Below are 24,158 nucleotides of genomic sequence, written 5' to 3'. Positions count from 1 at the left end.
GCCTGAACCTAACCACAAGCCGACCACAGCATTGTTAAAACATAATGAAACATGAAGGTTCAAGTTATCTACTGCATAAGAAAGTACAAATGTAACCTTTCTGTGGTTTGTCAGAAATGGAAGCCAACATTTTTTCTGGTGACTAGGTTGGGGGAAATTTGTTGTTGACTGTATTGTGAGAGAAGAAACACACATGATAATAATTGCATTTCTTTTCCACTTTATTTACTTTCTCCAAGTCACTGCAAAAGTCATGTTTACAAATGAAATATTGTCCCCTTATTAGTAATGTATCAACCAGTCCAAAGTTGAACTATAAAAAGTGGTGTGACATACAATAATACCAGAAGCATTGTTTACTGTAGCCTACACTGCGATAATATAAGTGTGTTAGTGAGGGTAACTCGATCTGGGTGATGAAGTCTCACAAAAATGTCCCAGATTTGTAAAGGGAGCTGATAGAAAAATATGCTTCTATTTTCTCTATTAATAATGATGCTATTTATCAGTATGATCAAACAGGTGAGGTCAGTATAACATCTGATTTAAAGTGTACTTTTCTTTGAAGCAGCAGTTAACATTGACTCAACGACTACTGACACTCGCCACATCTGTCATGTTTTACTTCTTAACAATAACATTTGACATATTGTATCTACATATGCTAACTATGGGAATAGCATGACCTCACGTTACTTGCTTTAAAGCTGCAGTTTCCTGTGTGTTATTGTTATAAGGACACAGTTCAGTAAGTAAACTAGATACAGTAGGAAAAACAAGTACAGACAAGTACTACAGAGCACCACTAGCTGAGCACAAAAATGTGCAGTATCTTTTCAGAGTAATACACTAAACGATCCGTGACCCCATTCAGGACAGCAGAGGGTCGACTTTCAACACGTGTATTGAGAGGAATGTCAAATGCAGTGTGGCTGAGGAGATTCAAAGAGGCACCTTTCAGGATGGGTTTTGCTCTTTTAACTTAAGCTGAGTATCTTAGGGCCATGTCTGCGCTGGGATGTGTTCTGATCCCCTGTGATGGCTTCACAACTGAGGGACACTGTGATTGGAATAGGTAGTCATGTGCAATATTTCCAAGTGTTACCCTGATTTAAATTTGATGTACAGCTGATGAAGTTTCAAGAAACCAAATGGGACATTCACTCCATCCTCAGAAGTGGAAAAGCTCCAGCTGAATAAAACACCAAAAGGATACAAATGGCAGAAAAGTGCTTTGGCACTGACTAAGCTGACTTAATTAAAATGTGATATGAATTGAGATATCTTACATATCAAACAGTTAAAACACACTAATTATGTAGCTGCTACCTCTATACCAGGAATAAATTGTGAGGTCCATTGGCCGTGCAGAGAACAGGACCAAGACAGTGCAGTTCAGTATAGCAGGTCAAAACCAACATGAACTAATGAACTCGGGATGAGATTAATGCTGGATATACATTCTCTGAAGAGTTCAGAGTTCTAGGACCCACAATCAAAAAAAGGCATCAGTCATTAAAAGTTATAAAAATATATTGATAACAATTTTTGTTGAATGCAAAATAATATCCTCGATTAGGTTGTGGACAGCGCCTCGACGTGAAGGCAGGTACAGAGTTCAGGTTAAAATAAAAAAAAGTGCGTTACAATCGTTTAATGTCTTGAGCGTCCTCCTTCAAAGGCATGATGATCCATGTGAGCTGAAAGAGTCAAAGTGATTCATGGTGAGTATAGACCAGCCCTTTACTACAGAATGACTTTTGTTTGTTTCAACATGAAAAGTTTCATTTAAAAACTGGTAATGATTCATCCAAAACTTATTCTGCTTATGTTCCAGTTTAACCTAATTACACCGTAGCTCATTACACTTTTGGTACAAGTGTTTAACATGTTGTGGCAAGACTAGCCTATGTGAATATGTGGAACAGGTACGACAGCATATGGGGGTATTTGTCTGCAACATAAAGCCCCGATTAGCTATGTACACTCCTTAACCCATTTAGACCTAATCTCGCCTGGAAAAAAGGCATTATAAAGCCTGTATAAAACCCCTAATCCTGAGCATATTCTGAAAAATGTAAAAGAACTGACCTCGCCTACTAAAACCTTATTTTCTCAGGCTCTGGAGCAGATAGAAACATGAAATAAAAAGCATTTGAGAGCTTACAAGTGTAGCGTTTATTTGTACTTACTTGTTTTACAATAATCTTCAACTTAGATTTTCAGAAACTCAATAAACAACAAAAATATCAATAACAGACAACCATAAGACAGAGAGGAGAGTGTGTGTGATTGAGATAACTATTTATTCATCATCAATTGTTATCATTGTATTTCTATGTATTTATTTATTGCTGCTATTTATTTATTTATCATCAATCATGTTATCATTGTATTTCTATGTATTTATTTATTGCTGCTAATTGAGAGCTCTGTAACATTACTATGAAGCTCAAATACAAGTCTTAAAAGTCAAAGGTCCTCATTTATTATAGTCAGTCAAGCCATTTCGACAAATCTATTTTCTGCGCGAGCCGCGAGCGAATGTGTCAAGCTGGGCAGGAAGTCAGCTGGTTAGGGAGCTGAACCGCTTGTCGACCGGCGTGGAGAAATGCGCGTCTGATGTGAGCGGAGGTGCTCCGGCTCGCGCGAGAATTTCGGTGCGCTGCGCTTCGCAGCACTTCCGCGGGCGGTGTGGCCCTGGCGTAACCCTAAACCCTTGCTTGACTCCATGATTGACAGCTGTCAAAAGACCGATCTGTTTTCCCGGCAGAAAATATAAACGGGGAGGGGTCGGGTGCAAGCATGCTACACGTGTAATTCAACCAATAACGAGGACTTTGCATTACTTTGTTGTTGACCTATTCTGACCAATCACGAAGCTTTGTTTTGTCACGTGACCTCACTGACAAATAGATAGACATCCCTTGCACTCACCCACGTGGGGTTTCAGCCAATCGTGGCGCATATCATCAGTCACATGCCTCGAAAAAGACGATAACGTGGAAATACACACACATGTGTATTCCGTCCTTAATCCCTTTCATTCATGGGTATCCCGTCCTTAAAGGGATATACACATAGATGTGTATTTCGGTCTAAATAATAATCCTCTGGCATGCTTGCATGCTCTAGAACAACCAATATGCCCTTAAAATATGCATAGTTCAATCTGCAGTACAGCTACATTCTTTTGACTACAGTCAGACATGACTTAATATGTTTCTGACAAAGCATCTGTAAGACTTAAAGCTGGGGTAGGCAGTTTAACCCATATTAACCTCTGAGCATGTTGTAATTAAGGTGGTTTCAAGTTGTTTTTAAGAACACTACACATGTGCACCTCCTTTTGCTTCTGTTGTCAGGCCTCAGAAAATCTAGGCCATGATGGGAAACTTTGGCCAATCATAGGTCATTTTTGAGAGATGGCGTCCCTATTGGCTGTTCTACAAAAACAGATGTGCACACACATCCCTTCGGTGAAAGCCTGATTCAAAGGCAGAGAATTCTGAAATGAAAGTTGCTATTCCAGCATTAGCGACAACTGCCTACACTGCAAAGCAACCCAAAAAAGGAAAATGGACTTGTCAAAAAGAGAGTCAAAATGTGATTCCGAAAATATATGACGTAAAAATGTGTCAGTATTGGTAAAGCGTTTCAGACATATGAGAGGATTGCACTGGCCAAATTCAAGTCGCTACAGCGGCCAACCTAAGGTCCGTCTCCCGAGCTGCTGCCTGCTTTTCTTCTGGGGAAGCAGTTCACAGTGGCAGGTGAAGGAAAAAAGTGTGGAAAGGAGAGGCTGAGCGAATGCACTTTCTGCAACCCCCTTAATGAAATGAGAATAATAAGTCAATGTATGGGAAACACTGGGTTACTGTATAAAATGCCTGCATACGCCTGTTGTTGTCTGGTGGGAGGGGCTTAGGACAGCGACAAGAGAGCTACAGGAGGAGGTTGTACTTTCAGAGTCTGCCTTTTTGTTTTTGCCTTTCCACATTTCTGCCTTTGCAAGCTTACAGCTCATTTCCATTTTTGAATCCAAAATGTCCTGTACATGTACGTGGAAACAATGAGCATACTTACGCTTATAAAAAACAGCTTTAAAAGATATGTAGGGGAGGAGCTCATAGACTTTTCCCAAGATATTTGCTTCGTTAGCAAGAGATGCATCGCTATTCCAGACTTGTACGACATCTTCCCGATCCCGAACGCTAACACTGACACCAACTACCTCATCGTCTGGGAAATAAAGGGAGGCAAAACAGACAATAGATACTTATCAACTCAACAGCCACATTGAGAAAAAGCATATTTCTTAAGGATGCAATCCAATATTGTGCATCCCTGATATTTCTTTTGATTCTGAAAAACAGAAAATATCAAATATAGACTTAAAGTAGCTCACCTGAGGCACAGTAATCTGCAAACTGCTCTCCAATAGTAGCGAGTAACAATTCTTTCCAAACTGCAGACTGAAGCATGAAGAACACACAGGAGCGATTTCATGAGTCAGGTATTTATTATTATGTGATTATGTGAAAAGAAGCTTAACAACACCTACAGTGCTTTCTTTTGGTATTTTCATCTTCCATACTCCTCCTTTCGCGTTGCTTTCTTCTTCCCTGTAGGTGTAGAAGATTTTTTTTTAATTGATACTTACTGTATTATGCAACCCTATACAAGTGACCAGTTTACATTGAATACATGCTTAAAATTAATTCAAAAGACATGAAGACAAATCTTGGATAACGTTAAAAGTTATCACAGTGCAAACATGTCCATTAGAGTGGACTGTAAAATCTGTAATCTATATAAACAGTGACACTTTAATATATACGTATGCACTACTGCATCTGACATGTCTAACTAATGGTCTTATAATAGTAATAGCAACGTAATAATTCAAGCTTTTATGACATACTTAAATATATTCTGCGTCCCTTTTAAGTTGAGTGGTCATCGTATTGCACTTATAATATTATCAGTTTCTTGTATGTCCAATGGAAGAAATTCTGCTTTACATTTTAACAAGTTATCACATGACAGTTACGACATGAGCTCCAGTCAGAATCTGCCCTCTGTTCATGCCGGTGTTCATGAATACAATAATAATATTTGCAATAATAACAGACTCACCACAGGGGCCTCCGTTCTCCTCGCATTAAGTGATAGCTACATCTCAAAGGCAGGGCTGTGGCTGGAGGGATGTTGTTGTATACACTCCAGAACATCTGCACACAGGGAAACATGTTGAAAAGACTTGCCGTTAAGTTTCTTCAAACTCCAAGACAAAGCTAATGTTCTGTGACACAAAAGCAAAATTTTGCCCCCTTCGTCTAGTTTGTCAAAGTTTATTAAATCCAATATCAGCGGTTGTGTCACACTTTGCTTGTTTTGTATTTTACAGGTTTTGTCTACACACTCCACTATCATTGCTCTCAGGTAACACCGTATGAAAGGCTTTGGATTTCAGCTTTAATGTCCCAATCAGTAAAACAAGCATATTCACATATATGAGATAAGAGATTGACTTACTGTATTTTGTGTGTCTCCGCTTATTCAAACTGAAACTACAAGCCAGTTTCACTTCTATGTTTACAACAATTAGCGGTGTAAACAAACCTTAAACACCTCCACAAAAATAATACTAACTTAGATCTGTTGCATAATGTCCATCTTTATATTTAAATATGTTACCTTATGTTTAGTTTATTACAGTTTAAATGCTAAAAGTCAATACACTGACTTCCCCTTGACAACAAGCCATCAGAGCAGCACATCAAAGGGCAGTAATGTACGCATTGCAACATGCAATGTATAGCAGAAACACACATCAGAAGCTACTCTTACACTTGCAACACAACAAGATGTTAATCAACAGGAACTTTGCACATTCGCAGTAACAATAGTTTGAAACAGTTTGAATTTCAGGAGAAGAAGCTGATGTAATATGGTGTCAATAAAGCGTGCGCTACATGTTCATATTTCAGGATAAAATGGTCTCATTTTTTCCCACCACCTTGTGCCGACTGTAGCTTTAAGTGCAAATCAGCGGCTTATGCCCTGAATCAGGGAAGCTCTTCTCAAGCAAATTTGTCTCCTAGCCAAGTCATGCACTTGATCTCTTTGCTCTTAAGATGACGAAGCTGTTTAAGCTGACACCAAAACTCACCTGAACACTTTGCACAGTGTAGATCTTCTTCAGATTGGATTCACATTCTGCAGCCGTTGTGCCTGGTAATGACCTGGAAGAACAAGGGAAAACTGTTTGAGCCCTCAGTAATGATACACTGATGGAACAAAGAGAGAAAAAAGCTGACTGCGCTGCATTACGAGTGTTGACCAGCCTTAGAACAGAGTTTTGCTAGGTTTGTATTTTATTTAAAGAGGTCATTATACCATTTCCAATCTAGTTTTTGATAAAAATAGCCCTTTGACACCAAGCCGTCTTCATTAGGACTGCAACTAACAATACGTTTCATTATTGATTAGACTGTCCATTATGTTACTGTCAACTGCTCAATCGCTGAAATAGAGAAAAATTCCCACTGCAAATTCTGAGAGCCCCATGTGACACCTCTTTAATAATTTTGTCAGTTAAAACCCAAATATATTTAATTAAAAGATTCAGTGTGTAGGATTTAAGGGGATACATTGGCAGAAATGGAATATTATATTAATAAATATGTTTTTGTTAGTGTATAATCGCCTGAAATTAAGAATTGTTTCATTTTTTTTTATCAACATACAGAGTGGGTCCTCTTTCACGGATCAACCATGTTGTTTCTACAATAGCCCAGAACCAAAAAATACATATAAGGCCATTCTTGTTTTCGTGTCAGCCATAGCAGTTCTCCTACACACTTGGCACTCAAGAGAAGTTCTATGTGGTTGCAATCTGCAACCTCACTGGTAGTTATCACTAAATCCTACACACTAGACCTAAAAAAACTAGAACTGTAATGATTTGGAAAATAATAGAAATTGGGACACCTTACAAGACAGTAAAAAAAAGCATTAATGTGTTCATAGATCATAAAATCAAACAATTTAGTAACATACAATAAAAGTTAACAAAATGACTGGACATAAATCATAATTATAAATATTAGGTATAAAATCATCATGTGTGCAACTGTCAATATGTGTCACCATGAAATCAGACTGAGTATGCCAACTTAAAAAGGTGTGTTTTCAAATAGGATTTGAAGGTGGACAGGAAGTCAATATTGTGAATGTCATGGGGGAGAGAGTCCCAGGGGCGGAGGCAGAACGGCTGAAGGCTCTAGAACCCATCGTAGACAAGCAAGCAGATGGCGATGTGAGGTGGAGTGCAGAGGAGGATCTAAGAGTAGAGAGTGTGTAGATATGAAGGAGTTCAGAGAGGTAGGAAGGGGCCTGACTATGAAGGGCCTTAAAGGTGAGAAGCAGAATCTTGAAATCAATGCCATATTCAACAGGAATATTTAACAGTAAGTCAATCTACTGACAAGTTTATGGAATTTGATTCATTCAATCTGATTTAACCCCCTGTCTCTACTTATCAAATGATACGCCTGATTTACAATTTGGTGAAAAATTGTAGAGTATTAATCACTATAACATATCTTGCAGAGAAATGCATACTTTGGAAAATTGTCTCCTCTAACCCTTGAGCTGTTATTAGAACCAAATATCAAAACATGACTGTGATCAATAATGTACTTAAACAATCTCTGCCCATGAACCTTTATGGATACAGGTGCACCATGAAATAAGGTCGTATTACGGTATTATTACTTCAAATTTTGTAGCTGTTTTTGTTAATATTTGTATATGTGTGTCTATGTATATATGCGCGCACACACACACACACACCCATATATAAATATATATATATATATATATATATATATATGTATATATATCAGCATGTTATCGGTATTCATTGGTATCGGATGATATCAGCTTTAAAATTTAATACTGGAATCATCCAGCATACTGATAATATCGGTACATCATCGCAATCGGGCAATATTGGCTTTAAAATGAAGCATCAGACTCAGCTAACATGTGATTTCTTATTTTACACAATGAATGGATATTATTGAAAAGAAAGTATTGTATTTCATGCTCATGTTTCATCATATGATGTTAATTCCACTACAGGAGAGACTTAATGATCACTAAAATAAGGTGGGGAAAAAAGTGGATATATCGATATCAGTTAATGGTCAAATGAATTGTTACATATTGGCATATCAAATATCGGCAAAAGGTCCAATATTGTGCATCCCTAACACACACACACACACACACACACACACACACACACACACACACACACACACATTTATATTGTTGCATTTTTTGTTTATTTGTTTTGTTGACATGATGATATTGGTGTACTGTCGTATTTGTATGTTTGCTGATTACTGTGCACTCTTCTGAAATAAAAAGAAAATTAGTCTTAATGAGATGTGGGTCCTTTGAAAGGTCTCAGGTTTAATTAATGTTTCACTGGTTTAAAGTCAACACGCTGGGCAAACACATAAACTGTGACTAACGCTGATCAAACCTGTGTCATCACACTGTAGGAACCTTTGCTCTGCTCCATGGCGGAAGGTGAAACAATCGACAACGTAACATTCCCATGGTCTCATAAAACAGATAAAAGACAACTAATCTCATGGGGATAACAACGTAGTCCGTCACAGCAGTAGTTTATGATGTGTGACCGTGTATGTGACGTGTTTTCACATTTTATTTGACTGTTGCAGAAGGTGAAGCTGTAACTGTGCTACTTCTCAGACCATCTCAGAGTCAGGCTCCTGGGGAACACAGCTATAGTTAACAACTCCATGTTTGAATACCAAAAAAATATGAAGCTAAACATGTCCACCATGTTATATAGGGGGCATTGCTTCTGATAACAACATAGCTGTACACATGCTAACTTTTTAACGATGTTGTGGACAGCACAGGCTCATGTTGAACACTCTCCCGCTACATTTGCTCCTGGAGGCCTGCTGCTCAGAGCTCTGGCCTTGCCTCTTATTTTTACTCCATCATTCCTCCTCGTCCCGGGCTATAAAACTCACACACACCGAGGAACAGCCGTCAAACATTACCTGTCCAGCCAAAACGTCCAAGGTGAGTGCAAAGGCAGCGCTGTCGTCTCGTCTTCTCTCTGTTTCTTTGTGATATTTTCCAACTCTTTCTCGTCGATGTCAATGTTGTTTTCAGAGGAAACAGTCTGTCCGCTCAGGGCGCCTCTGTCCATCTGTACATCTGTGTGACCCGCAGGGACCGCCATTTCAGCAGACACGAAGCTAACCTTTTGATATCTCCTGTATCAATCTCCTTACTAAAAGCACCCGGTGTGGCTTTATCTTCTGATACTGAAACACACTACCGCTTTTCCGCCTACCGACTGATGACGTAACTGCGTCACTTGAACGTAGCAGTAGGTCCATCCCAGAGAGCAGGAAAACAGAGAGAGGCCTCACTCTGTCTGATTCTCGGGTAGCTGACCTAAATCACAATGTCCCACCAGTCTATGGCTTCATCATCAAACTACACTGGATTACTGGCCCTATAAAGCATGGCTTCATATATTAAACTTCCATTCTAGAGAAGATCAGCATAAAGAGGTGGTCATATAGGGGGTACACTGTTTTATCATTGTCTGCAACCAACTTTCCCATTACACAGTGGTGGAATGTAAAAAAGTAAGCCTACATTTACATGTAGCCTACTTAGGTACAATTTGGAAGTACTTGTACTCAAGTATCTCCATTTCATGCTGCTTTATACTTCTACTCAACTACAATTTGGAGGCAAATATTGTGCTTTTTTACTCCACTCACTTCACTCATTACTTTACAGATGTAGATTATCAATACAAAATTATAAATCGACCAATAAATTATTATTACATGTTAAGCTACCCAGCTGTTTGTAGTGTAAAAGTAATAATTAATAGCTGCATAGTGAATTAACTGATTAAAATTAGCCCCATCTTTTCCAGCTGCAACATTAAAGTGATAAACACATGAATGCATCAATATTTTAAGGCCAGTAATATAATATATATTTTTCTGGAATGGGTCACTCTGCATAATAACTGCTTTTACATTTGTTACTTTGAGAATATTTTGATGCTGTTACTTCTCTACTTTTACAATAGTAAGACTTTGAATGCAGGACCTTTACATGTAACAGACAGTTTTTACCCTGTTGTATTGCTACTGGGGGTGTTGTGATATACCAGTATTGATGATAACTGTGATATTTAAAAACAAAATATTGATATCATGTTAACAATACACATATGATAACATCATGTAAATAATCCAGCACCTCTTAACTCTTTTCTCTTTCTGTCCATTCTTGTTATGTCTCTCTCCTGGTTTTCCTTTTCACTTCCCATTAATCTTTTTTTTTGTTGTACGAAAGAGCCACAGGTTTGAATTGAACCTACAGCCGCGGCGGCAAAGACAAAGCCTTTGTACACGGGCTCAAGCTCTACTAAGTGAGCCACTGGGTGCCCATTTAGTATAATGCTCTCTTTTGTGACTTTGCACAGTTATGGTTACAGACTCTCTCTCCATCTCCCTGCAGTCGTATTATGAGAGTAATTCATTTCCAAATAAAGAGACAAAATGCATACAAACAGAGTTAAAGCTGAATGTGACTGACAGCATGATTATTCTTTTTTTCTTTAAATTTCCATAAGCCTAGATATTGTGATAATATTGTTACTGCTAATTCTTTTGGCCACAATAATCATGTGGTGAAAATCTGATACCCTGCCAGCCCTAATTGCTACTTTTACTAGTAAAATATCTGAATACTTCTTCCACCACTGCTTTTACAAATGGCTTTTACAGTCATGTGTGTCTTAACCAGGGGTGTACTGTTTCTACAGCCAGCTCCAGCTCTCAAGACAATTTCATAAGGTCCTCTACATGTTTAGGATTCATTATTACATCCGGCCCTAAATATATATAAATATATATTTTCTAAATGACAGTAATCACAAAGTATTCTAGCAAGGCTGCAACACGTTACTATGGCACACTATCAACCAAAACATCTCTTTCTGCTCCTGAAAGAAAAGTTGATCTTTGGCACTGTTTCCACATATTTGTGGAATTTATTGTCACTACGTCCTTTCTCATAGCTGCGAGTCTCTCCTAAGATTCATAGGAGGCTCTACTGAAGCTCTACTGCTACTGAACATGTGAAGCAGTACATTAGACACCAGGGAGGAGATGGCAAGACAAGATGTTTAAATTCGGATTGCATATAGTTGAAATTTACTGTACATTTATTGTTTATTTTTCGTTTGTTTGTTTGTTCGTTGCCCTACCAGGAGAAAACTTGGCCCGTCAAGGTCCCGAGCCTCTAGTATAGACTTTTTTTTTTTTTTTTTAATATGCGAGTAAGGCATCATCTTATTACACTATCTTCAGTCTCCAGCTCAACTCCTGTTGTAGGCCACTATGGTGAAAGTACCTGGCAAGCTCCAACAAGACAGTTGTTCTTTTGGCATTTAAGCACTAAAGCAAAGAAGATGTGAAGAGTCAAAGCTTCAGTAATCTACATCTCAGCTGTTAATCATATGGCTGGATCCTTATTACAGACTTAACTGCACTAAAGCCTACTGTTAAACCAGCCTAATCACCAGAAGACAATTTGGATATTGTAGGTTTCTATAAACCATGGACACCTTGCATTTCTATGTTATATTTCTCAAGCTGGACGTGACAGTGTGTGACACATGCGAAACTAATGCGAAGCTGCGAAGATCTCTGTTTGAGACCAAAAAACAACAAAACTGCTTTTTTTTAAGAGTTCTTGCTGTGCCTGAAGCTGCTTTTTAGCCACTAACACACATGGGTGTTTCTTAGCGACCTGTCACTTTTTTTCCACGAAAAGTGATTTTTTAAAATCAAGGTATTTCTGCATTTCTTGCTAGGATTGTGCCACCGAAATGGGTATTTTAAGCCAAAACACAATCTTCGCCTAACCATAACCACGTGATGTTTGTACATAAACCTAACCACATATTATCCACAGCAATGTTGAAACATAAAGAAACATAAAGTTTCAACACAATAACATACAAAGTATACAAATGTAACATACCTGTGGTTTGCAGAAACGTACAAAGCCATCATTCATTCAAACCTTGCCAACATGAACCCACACCTGCCCATTTGATTGTCTGAAACATTTGATTGATCCACTGGTGTTACTGGGATTTACTGTAGTATCTAATCTGCCTTAACACTTATTAAGTGGTCACAGGATGGCATTTGAAAACCTGGCCAAGCTTGGAATAGAAAGTGTTACAAAGCATTGGACTTGGGCTGAACACGGCATGGCCAATGTGGGTTCTGGTCACTCGTGGACAAGGCCAATATTCGTCCGTATAACAGCACTGAGTGTTAATATGTCTGATCTCCTCTGTACTGGTGATGCTCCTCGGAGCTGGCTGCAGGGGGTGCTGGTGAATCACTGCAGCAGCAGATGCAGCCATGTCACATGATGGCATCTGTAGTTCAGAGTGCACAAGTTCCTCTGAGAGCAAGGTTTTTTTTACAGAGAGACCTTTTACAAATTAACATAACATATTCTAGATTACTTGATACCAGGTTGTCTTTATTCAGAAAAGTCATGTTGCAGTTTGACAGTGCTTTTCAAGAAAACAGATGACCTTTTTTTCAGAATGCAAATGGTCTCTTCAGGTGTTTTCAAGCTGCAGGTCAAATCCTTTTCTCTCAAAGGCACCAAATATAACACTCATTGTCAGAGCCACTTTCCCTCTGCAGGTTTATCTTCTGAGATACCCCTACTGGATTATGTAACTGTTTACCTTATTTGAACCCACACTGTTAGCTCTAACTGTGTCATCGGTCTCTCAGCTGTGTGATAGATTTCATTCTCAGTTGGAACTGTGTGTTGACTTTGGAAGAGCCCAAGTGGCGTATCAGTCACTACTAAAACGTTTAATTTTGCCTTTTTGGTTGGCTTATATAAAAACTAAACCACACCACTCGTGCCGTCATGAATCATTGCTGTCAATGGATAATACTTCATTCAGTGTTTTTAATGGTTTAAATGGCAGAGTCCCTGTGTTTTGGAGAGGAGGAGGTTCCTGGTAAAATCCTCCTGAATGCTTGGATTAGAAAAAGGTGATCACACATCAGTGCTTGGCTAGCAGCCCCGTCTGTGACAAGCCAAACAGCCTCAGAAAAACTCTGATTTGAAATGTGAAACTGCTTTGTTCAGTGTTTCTACCCGTTTAATCATCTGATCTGTTTGTTTTGGAGAGGAAGAAACCTCTGCGGATAATTTGGTTCCAAGTAAAAAAAAAAATCCTGAATAGTGAACACTAAAGAATTTCTAATGGAAGAATTTTAGCTGGATGCAATCTGCAATCCTCACTGTTAGATGCAGCAAAATCTTAGACACGGTTACTTTGGTATTTTTCAACCCGGGCCCTATTTTTCCACATTTTTGTGTCTAAGTGACTAATGGAGACAACAGTTTTTGAAAGTGGCCCATCACTGAGCGTGAGCGCTGCAGCCTACAGCTGCTTGGGCCATTTGTGCACTGTCAATTTATGTCCATTAAAAGTGTTTGTTTTTGTCACTGACAGGCTCAGATTGTTATTATGAGTGTCTGACAACATTTCAAAAAAGACTCCACAGATAAACCATTTTGTTAGAGTATTTATTTTGTTTTGTCATTTATGGTTTACCAGAAACAACCCCAATATTGTCATCACCAAATCCCTGTGACTCCATTTTAATAAATCTTTATTTTAGTGTGTATAAAGCCAGCATATTTCCACATATAATTAAAGGTTAATTCAGGGTTTATGTCAACCAAACCAGAGTTGGTGATTGTTGAAACAGATGAAAGACAACCAAGTTGACTTGCGGACACTTTTTTCTTCCTGTCAACTTCGAATAAGCGTGTTCTAAGATAATAAATGGCTGTTTATTCAAATGGAGTCTTGTAGGTTCGGCGATAATGATTCTGGGGCTGTTTCTGGTTAAACAAAAAAAGATCGTACTCCTCAACAAAAAGGTCTGTCTGTGTAGGGATAATTTCCAGAAAGTTGTCAGACACTTGTAATAACAATCTGAGCCTGTCAGTGGCAAAAACAAGCACTTTTAATGGACTTAAACTGATGGTGCACAATTGCCCTTTAATGTTACATTGCAGCCAGTTTGCTGCTGCCGGCTGCCGTGGTCTCGCTCAATACTGGACCAGTTTTAAATATTGTTGTCTCCACTTAGACACAAAAACAAGGGAAACAGAGTCCAGATTGAAAAATACCAAGTTACCCTTTAAGTATGTAATCTTATTCTTCTATGACCTCAAGTAAGAAGCCATAAGACAGTTACAAAATGACCTCTTTTTCTTTTATTTTTGTCTTTTAATAAACTCATTTTATTAGATGGATGATGTTCACAAAGAAATATTATGAGATATTTGTGAGCCTGTGTGTTTCAAAAAGTTTTTCTAACAATAATTAAGACAAGAAATTTACATTAATAGACAATTAAATGCGCTTGACTCCTTAAATATCCCTATAATTGTAATATGATATATAATAATCTTATATTTGTGTTGTTTTTTTACTAAAAGTTCAAGTTATTTTTTATAACCTGCACATCAGATATTTTGCAGTATTAGAGAACATCCCTGTCAACATTTGCATCTCATCAGTGTCTGGAGACACACTCCCTATAGATTGTAATAGACAAGGACCGGCAGATGAGACTCCTGACTGATCCCAGGCCTGCTCACTACATGCAAGCGGACGTGCGTCGCATAGGCTAGACGCTGCTGTGTGAGATCCGCCGATAGACCCATACAGGCGCTCCCACCTCTGCGAGCCTCCCATCTCCACTCGGCTTTTACCAACATGTTTGCTTTGCCAGGCTATATATAACTCGTGTTTTAGCTGCAGCTGATGAGGCTGTGGGTGCGTAATTGCGCACAACACTGTCTGCTTTTCTATTCCTCAAGACGAACGGGAGACCTCCGCCATCGGTGGAAATTGAGATGTGTTTTCTGAGCCGCTCGTCTGCTGAACGGATGCCTTCCGAGATGGTGAATGAAGCTAAACCGGGCTGCCTCTATTCAGCAGAGACTGGAGCAACAGACAGGGATGCTTTTTGTACCGGACACTTGTGAGATGAAGGACAAGAAGAAAAAGAAGAAATATTACTAGATGCTTTTTATTTGTTTCTGTGGTGGGGATCATAGCACATCGGGATGGATGCGAGCCGATGTTAAACGGATGCTGTGAGTGGAATTTATTCCTCAGCGGTTTCTCTGTTAAAGGAGCGGCGGATCGTGTTGGTTTTTGTTTTCCATTCAGCTTTGGCAGGATACTACCGCTCGTCGATGAATTGATGTGGGAATACGCGCTACCTCGGCTGCATAGATGGCAAACACAAGTGAGTTTGGGGAGGGCAGCCCGTCCTTACAGAACTATGCGTTCGCGGCCTCTGCGGTCAAGCTGGCCTCCCTGGGTCTGATCATGGGCATCAGCCTGCTGGGCAACGCGTCGCTGTCGCTGCTGCTGCTGAAGGACGGCTCGCTGCACAAGGCTCCCTACTATTTCCTGCTGGACCTGTGCCTGGCAGACGTGGTCCGCTCCGCAGTCTGTTTCCCCTTCGTGATGGCATCGATCAGCGGCGGCTCCGCCTGGCCGTACAGCGCGCTCAGCTGCAAGATCGTCGCCTTCATGTCGGTGCTCTTCTGCTTCCACGTCGCCTTCCTGCTCTTCTGCGTCAGCGTCACCCGGTACATGGCGATCGCCCACCACAGGTTTTACTACAAGCGGATGAATCTGTGTACGTGCGTGGCGGTCATCTGCATGGTGTGGACTCTCTCAGTGGCTATGGCTTTCCCTCCGGTCTTCGACGTGGGCACCTACAAATTCATCCGTGAGGAGGAGCAGTGCATCTTCGAGCACCGCTACGTGAAGGCGAACGACACCCTGGGCTTCATGCTGATGCTGGCCGTCATCGTGGGGACGACGCATGTGGTTTACATTAAGATGCTGTGCTTCGTCTACGATCACCGCAAGATGAAGCCGGCTCAGCTGGTCCCTGCCATCAGCCAGAACTGGACCTTCCACGGCCCCGGAGCCACCGGGCAGGCCGCCGCCAACTGGATCGCCGGGTTCGGACGTGGACCCACCCCGCCGACGCTGGTGGGCATCAGGCAAGCATCGCACCCTGGCAACAGGAGGCTGCTGGTGCTGGACGAGTTTAAGATGGAGAAACGAATCGGGAAAATGTACTACATGATCACACTGACCTTCCTCATCATGTGGGCTCCCTATATAAGCGCCTGCTACCTGAGAATATTTGTGCGGGGAGCCCCGGTCCCGCAGCTCTACCTGAGCGCTGCGGTTTGGATGAGCTTCGCCCAGGCGGGAGCGAACCCCATCATCAGCTTCATGTTCAACAAGGAGCTCCGGATGCGCCTCAGAGCCTCTTTCCCCTGCTGCCTGGGAACACAGACACCCATGGAGCCATACTGTGTCATCTGAACCTTACAAGGCCCCAAAATACTGCCAAAGACACATTACATCTTGTTTCAGAATGTACGCAGACTGCTCCCCAAAATGTGTTTGCACACGCACACAGGGATGTTGAGGAGTGTGAGCCCACTTCAGTTCAATTTATCTCCATTTTATTTGTGGAAAAAGATTTTACCTACTGTTTTAATCTGACAAAAACTTGAATATGATGTAAATTAATTCTATATTTTGCTCATCAGAATCAGAATATTTAAAGTTACATGAGGCAGATTATGAGATGGAAGCATAATGTGAGGCTTTTGTCTGCTTCACCAACTGAGCACCATGTTTAAGCCACCTTTTAATTTACTGTAGCTGACATTAAATCCAAATATATGGTATAGCCTTTATGACAATAGGGGAGAGCGGGGTCAGTTGGGACATTTTTGTATCAACATGAAATAACCTTCCATTACTCACAAACAACTTGAATAGCAATGGAAATAATTAGAGCCCTAGACAGTTAGGCTGCAGGTGTCCGCTAACAATTTCCAATTTTTACAATTTTCAAACCTCAAACATGAAAGACAATTTTTAAAATGTACAAGCATGCATTCTCCCAACATTCTGTCACCCCGGACAGTGGGTAGGGTCGGAAGGAATAGTCAGAAGGTCTCCACTTTGTGGTTAAAAGGGTCAGGATCAGGGTTTGTCTAAGTATGAGCATGGTGAATGGCATAGGCTTTTAAACTTGCCAAAAAGGCACTGTCCCATCTGACCCCGCTCTCCCCTATGTGTCATGTTATGTCCTGGAGACATTTTTTATGCCCTCTTCAATATCAGCCCTTTTGGTCTGCTACGATATTGTACATGAATGTCACTTTGACTATTTGTTTGTATATTTTGAAATTATGTCCCAGCACACCTATTTGAGGTTATTTGCCTTTTGCTGAACTGATGACTGAAACAGAACTACTTTTATCAGCAGATTAGAGTCAGTTTCTCTGGCATCTGTGACACACTCGGTTTCTAGTCGTTTGGATACCACAAATGAGACAAAGATCTCAGTATATTTTTAATGAGGACAGCGTCACATTTGTAAATACTGTAAAGCTCCTTTCCCTCGTTCCTTCTGCTTTTTTTAACCAGATATGTTGTATATTTCATAACCCACTGGGATTCTTTGTGTTGAAAAGGTGTTGAAACTCACTTTAAAGGTATTTTGCAAATTCGTATTCTTCTTCATGGATCAGTTGTGTTGAGAAATGGGTTAATTCTCTTCTGAGTATACAGTTATCATTCTTTTTCTACGGACATGAACATGAAAATGTTAACAATTTGGTGCTTTGAGAAGGATGTTTGCATTGTTTGTATTTCTTAGCAAATAAATAAGACATGGATGATAAATTGCTTGGGTTCTATGATCTATTTTGAAGAAGATGTCTTTACTTGATCTGGTCCTGCTCTTGATAGCATGCTCACCAACACTTATCCTGTCTTGTGTACTGTGGTCAGTGTTTTCTTATGTGTCCTGACAGCTCCCTGAGAACAGGTGTGAGATTGTTGCATTGGGTTTTAAATGGAGAGGGTGATAGATTTTCCACTTGAGGTAAAAGTAAGAGTTGCAGCCCATATTATAACAAAATGGCTGCTGAATCAATACAGACTTTGTTATCTTAGTGTTTCTATTGTGGATTTCTCCTTATCAGGACCGTAGCACCTTTAAGATAACTGAGGTCATGCCCTTAGTATTTATTCTGTGGCTTTACATATTTTAAAAAGGTGCTCAAACAATTAAGATTTGCACTTCTATCAAGCAGGGGACTCACAAGAGACAGGTTAAGAGAAGAATGATCAGAATTGTAGCAGTGGAAATGGAAATAACTTGATATTTAGAATGTGTCAAGTTTCAAATCCTACATTGCCTATAAAGCAACTGAATAGCATCTAAATTCCCAATTATTTCAAACCCCACAACGCCACTTGGTAATGCTCGCTCTGTGTCAAAAAATGTTTGCATTTGCGTTTCTGCAAACCACAGATATGGTACATTTGTAAGTAATTATGCAGCAGATACACTGAAACGTAGCAATGCTGTGATTAACGCGTTTATGTTTAGGCACTAAAACTACTTGGTTATGGTTAGGAGAAGGTCATGTTTTGCATGCACAAAAGCCCCTGGAAAAGCAGTGACAGGTCGCTAAAAACACCTTTGTTTGGCAGCACATAAGCTGCTGGAAAAGCAGTGACAGGTCTCTAAGAAACGTCCCATGTTTGGTGGCACAAAAGCTGCTAGAAAAGTAGTGATGAGTCAATAAAAAACATATTTGGTGTCACAAAGGCTACTGGAAAAGCGTTGACAGGTCGCTAAAAAACACCCATGTTTGACAGCACAAAAGTCGCCAGGAAAGCAGGGATGGATAGCTAAGAAACACCTATATTTGGTGTCACAAAATCTGCAGGAAAAGCGGTGATGGATCAATGCAAAACAACCGGTGTTGTTGTCTGTTGGTCTTGAACAGTGGTCTGCAGTGGTCATCTCGCTTAGGTGTCACACCAACCACCATCCCCTCTACTTCCTGATGACATGGTCAGCTCATATGATATGTCACTTTATAAACGTTGATATACGTAGGGGGCACAGTGGTAAAGTGGTTAGCAATATTGCCTCACAGCAAGAGAGTTCTGGGTTCCTCCCACAGACCAAAAACATACAGGTTAAGTTAAATGGTGACTCTAAATTGCCTGTAGGTGTGAATGTGAGCATGGCTGTCTGTCTCTATGTGTCAGCCCTGTGATAGTCTGGCGACCTGTCCAGGGGGTACCCTGCCTCTCGCCCAATGTCAGCTGAGATAAGCTCCAGCCCCCCGTTAACCTGAAAAACAAGTGGTCACGAATATGATACGTATAAAACATCCAATGTGACGTTTGCAGAGAACATAAAAAGGCGACAGTTTCCTCTGGCGACTGGACTGTTGTGTTTGAAATTTACAAAGTCTCAAGGGTTATTTTTTAGTCTTACAAAAAGCTCATCCAAACTCACAAAAGACATTATACACCTGTTTTCAAAGACCGATCAGGGCTACTTGTGACAAGTAAACTAAATTTCATGTGTAAATTTAGCAGAGTGCCCCTTTAATAACCAGAGGCATGGTAGATTCAGCAGTGAATAAAAATGTGCATGTGGTCGGGATATTTTAGGCTGATTACAGTATTTTTAGACTCAATATATTTAAATTCCTGTCAGCATGATAAAGGCTTTAAGCATTTACACTGTCATGCTGGAAAACAAAATATAAATGAACAGTTAACTGCATAACAAATACCAAATATTAAAAAGAGACTGAGACTCGGGGTGCATTATGGGGTCTCAGGTGGAATAATGACCTCAATATATCTAAAATCCATGGCTACAGCCCTCCTAAGATTCAGTGTATGTGTTTAACATCAGTTTGAAACAGAGAATCTAAAAGGATACCTTTGCTCTTTGATTTTGACACCAAACCTCAACTTGACATTTACCACCAATGTTTACTACCAGTGAAAAATCTTCTGCTGTCAAACTAATAATAGCTGGTGGGAAAAGAGTGTCATGTCAAATCATCAATGTGTGGCAAGCACCAAACAACAAAATGCGACCAGAAATACGATGTAAACTGCTTGTAGATGCTAAGTTAAAAGGTCAGAGGTTTGATTTTTCCTTCTCAACAAAGCGGTTATTAAACACTTAATTTGATTTGTTTGAATGGGCTGTTTGTGTATCACCTGCTTCCTTATCAAACTCCCTCAAACCCCAATCTCCTCCTCCCTCCTTAAGCCAGTAGCAGGCTATTGATTCAGCTAATTGCGGTTGCATTCATTGACATCGGCTTCGATTACACCAAACCGCAGCTTTGAAAGGCTGAGCACTTCTCTCAGTACACACTTTAATCACTATGATTTAGTGAGGTGTTGGTGAGCTCTCTGATCTGCAGTTCAACACCAAGCTCCTCCACACACTGTCTGCCCTCAGTGCATCCATGACCATTAGCATCACAACATGCCTGCTTGTTCCTGACAGCTGGCTGGGCTCTGTTACCAGCGTGCTGAGGTTTCATGGTATAATTGCTGTGGCTCCTCAGCTGCAGGAAGCCCCTAACCTGCACATGCTCTCGTGCAATGCAAATGCAGGTCGGGTATTTTTGGTACATCATGTTGTCTTCGGGGCACGCAGGCTCTGTTGTGATGCTGGGGAAATGTGACTATTTTTGCTCAGCTTGTACTGCTGGCTCTTTTACTGACCTTTTCAGTCTTTCTAACCACTAAGCAGCCATGCTGACCTCTGTTCTCCTCACAGGGTTTTCCTAAAATAATATTTGGACAGTTGGAAATGTAGCGTTTTTTATGAGGCTGGGTCGGGTATCCAAAGTTTCTTTAACTAACTAACTTTACTGTCTAAGAATTTATCAGAAATGTCATCCATTTAACATTACACTCCAAGGATCAAAATTGATGGAGATATCATTGTTTGTACTCCAAGAATTCTTCCTCTTGTCAAAACTTGACACCTACATTACCCACAATGCAACTTTAACTGCCAACAGTTTGGTAAAGGTTTGAGTGTGTTATGCTAGTAGTGGTAAATGTAGCCTCAAGTAGAGCATGCTGCAGAGATCTAGTTTGCTCACTTTTTCCCACTCCACACACGCCCCATTTGTTTCACGTTCAAACTTGTAGTCTTCAGCCCAGGGCCAGCCATAGACATTTGGGGGCCCTTAGTGGATTTGGTTTGGGGTTCCTCTTCAAATTAATTATGCGTCGAACCAGCTCTGCTTCAGCTCCAACTGAGGCTGATTCAAGTGACATCACAATGTCTCAGACCTCACACTGCTCCCTCTGGAGCCCCAAAAGACTGTATACAACTTTTTCACATATGCAGTAGTACTCTTCAACACCTTTAAACTGACTTTCATGTGTAAAATTGCATGAGTTCCCTTTAAAGACGTTGTGAATTTAAAACAGATGTTTACGTTTGTTATCATACAGTATACGTCTTGCACTGATTCAGTCGCCTATTTGCCAAAATCTGGCCCAACGGTGACAAAAATTTGTGGGTATTCTTATTTTAGAGTTTGTCACTTCCTGAAAACAATAGAAAACGCTGATCATTCATTCTGCACTTAGGGGTGTAAACCAATTTTGTGTCCAATTAAACACTTTCTCAAGTTCTTATGTCCCTCCCCCATGACTGTAAATTCTTCCAGTTACAGACGAGCATACGAAAGCTTGCAGTTATAGGTCATTACTGTATGTTAAGTTGAACTTACTCCCAGGGTTACTGCTGACCAGCAACAGCACACCATTACTGTCATTACTGTTGCCATTGTTAGCACTGTTAGTGCTGTAAGCATCACTGATAGCGCTGTCCTGACCTACTTTGTTAGGACAGCGTCATCATGGAAGTGTAACAAAACCCCCCAACTCCCAAGGTCGCCCCAGTGAGTCTGAGCTGACCCAGTTCACATTATTAGCTCTGTCAGCACTGTTGCCATGTTTGCACCATTAGTGCCCCTATTGTGGCTCAGCTACCTTTATGTTCACATGCAAGGTCAGATTTGCTGTTACATTTCTATTGGATACCAAAACCCTCCCTAGCTTCCTGCTTTCACAGGAAACACATAAATATGTGGACTCACACTCTGCTAGCCATTCCATGGGGACTTTAAAGGCTGCAACTAATGATCATTTTAATTATTGATTTAAGTGCTAAATATTTTCTCAATTAAATGATTGTTCTATGAGATGTCAAAAAGTTGTGAAAAATGGCCATCACAGGTCCACATACTCACATGTTCTGGAGGTTTCAAATGGATCACACATGGCTCATCAACAGATTCAGTTTGCTCAGTTGCTATGGAATTGTACATGTCCAGTTTACTACCACATAAAACAAAGGAAAAGAGCTAATGCTTACATTTAAGAAGTTGTAACAACGTAAAGTTTGACATTTATGCTTAAACATGACTTAAGTGATGACCAGAGTAGCTAAATAATTAATTTATCATTAATAGACTTACAGTTTCACCCCTTCATGGGTAATATACTTTTTCAAGGCTCTAGAGAGTTCTTGTTTCATTCCTACAGTCATATTTCATTTTTTGCATGTTGTGTCACTGCCACAGTAAATTAGAACAAATGGTGTCTGAAGTTCCCGAGATGTCACCAGTATCTGTTTCAGGTGGCTTTGTATTCCTTGATGCACCCTCGTGTTCTCATTATCTGGGACATTGCCTCATCGCACATCACTCCAATGAGGATGTGAGGCTGTTCGAGTGCTCTCATGTCCAGAGACACAGAAGACCAACATCCATTTCAAAAGTATAAGATTGATGTGAGTCATTGCGTTACACATTGGACAAATCTAATTATAGCTATGAGCTTCAAACAAATGCTGTGAATCACAGCCCGACAGTGATTAATTCCATAGCTGTCTTACTGTTTCCTGTCGTTACAAAGCCCCGCTGCCAAGGTGAATGTGAGAAAAAATGCCCGTCTCCTTCATCTCTCAACCACAGCTAAGATGTTGTCACCGTTTCTCTCTTTGTACTTTGCTGTTGGAAAGCAATTAAGCAAGAAACAATAGAGTGGCATGTGCATTTTAGTTATGAGTGGATAATGAAACTGTCACCTATCCTGCATGTCACTCAGCATGTCATTTTATACCAGAGAATTAACATGTGTTTCTCTTCATGTTTCCCTAGAGGGCAGCTGAAAGCTCACCCAAAACTACTGCAGAGCACTGTGAGACATGTAGTGCAGTATAACCACAGTGTAACATAGAGCATGTCATTTGAAATCAAGATTACACAAGAGGGCTTGTTTCCATGTGTATCCCATGTGAAAGTTTTGACTACTTTATTAAATTTCCTTATCTTAAACTCATCAATCAATGCCTACATAATCAGGCTTCTCAGCAGCTCAGTGACCTTGAGGTTCCACTTAGAGTTTCGGGGCTCAGTAACATGTGGAGCTGTAAAGTCCCCCAACATAAATCCTCATTAGAACGAACAGCTTTTTCTGTTTGGGGGAATCAACGTGGAATTCTTTACCTGCAGAACTCAAACTGGATCCTGACGGGGACCACTTTAAACTCAAACTGATGTGAGGTGTTTTATTGTATGATAGTTTGCTGTTTGTATTGTTCTGTCTGTTCTGGGTTTTGTGTTCTTAATGTCTGTTTTGTACTGTCTCTGGTGTATTTTTTATTGAGTTTTATGTATTTTAAAGGCCCATTTAGGTACAGCATTGCAAATTAACTCAAGCTATAAGCTATATATATGCTGTAGTGTGAGGTATCGTTTTATGGTGCATACTTTTTTTTATTGTGATTGCACTCAAAAATTATATAATATGAAAATAATATTACTAAATGAAATCAGATTAATCAAACAAACTATCAGCCACATAATATATATATATATACAGTGGTGTGAAAAAGTGTTTGCCCCCTTCCTGATTTCTTACTTTTTTGCATGTTTTCCACACTTAAATGTTTCAGATCATCAAACAAATTTAAACATTAGTCAAAGATAACACAAGTAAACACAAAATGCAGTTTTTAAATGAAGGGTTTTATTAA

The 24,158-nt window shown here is 40.0% G+C and overlaps 2 protein-coding genes across 2 annotated transcripts; one reads left to right on the top strand and one right to left on the bottom strand.

Annotated features, from left to right (window-relative positions):
- Nucleotides 1-203: 203 nt before the first annotated feature.
- On the bottom strand, nt 204-9,431 carry LOC126386481 (eukaryotic translation initiation factor 4E type 3-like). The gene is made up of 7 exons (XM_050038850.1): nt 9,114-9,431; nt 6,176-6,248; nt 5,140-5,234; nt 4,565-4,625; nt 4,409-4,475; nt 4,087-4,242; nt 204-1,700 (listed from the first exon to the last, which is right to left on the bottom strand). Exons 1-7 carry the CDS (start codon nt 9,296-9,298, stop codon nt 1,654-1,656), a joined length of 684 nt encoding a protein of 227 aa, XP_049894807.1. The 5' UTR covers nt 9,299-9,431; the 3' UTR covers nt 204-1,653.
- Nucleotides 9,432-14,574: 5,143 nt separating this feature from the next.
- gpr27 (G protein-coupled receptor 27) lies at nt 14,575-17,929 on the top strand. Its single transcript, XM_050038848.1, has one exon. It carries the CDS (start codon nt 15,455-15,457, stop codon nt 16,568-16,570), a length of 1,116 nt encoding a protein of 371 aa, XP_049894805.1. The 5' UTR covers nt 14,575-15,454; the 3' UTR covers nt 16,571-17,929.
- The last annotated feature ends 6,229 nt before the right edge of the window (nt 17,930-24,158 follow it).

The sequence above is a fragment of the Epinephelus moara genome, chromosome 24 (assembly GCF_006386435.1).
Source record: "Epinephelus moara isolate mb chromosome 24, YSFRI_EMoa_1.0, whole genome shotgun sequence".
NCBI lineage: Eukaryota > Metazoa > Chordata > Actinopteri > Perciformes > Serranidae > Epinephelus > Epinephelus moara.
This window is presented reverse-complemented; position numbering and strand designations above follow the sequence as displayed.

What these genes read in the sequence shown, in the direction of transcription:
- gpr27 (XM_050038848.1), top strand. Translation starts at nt 15,455, where the DNA reads ATGGCAAACACAAGTGAGTTTGGGGAGGGCAGCCCGTCCTTACAGAAC.
- LOC126386481 (XM_050038850.1), bottom strand. Translation starts at nt 9,298, where the DNA reads ATGGCGGTCCCTGCGGGTCACACAGATGTACAGATGGACAGAGGCGCC. An exon ending in ACACTGTGCAAAGTGTTCAG is followed by an intron (nt 5,235 to 6,175) that starts GTGAGTTTTGGT and finishes CCCTGTGTGCAG; the next exon opens with ATGTTCTGGAGTGTATACAA. An exon ending in AAATACCAAAAGAAAGCACT is followed by an intron (nt 4,476 to 4,564) that starts GTAGGTGTTGTT and finishes TTCATGCTTCAG; the next exon opens with TCTGCAGTTTGGAAAGAATT.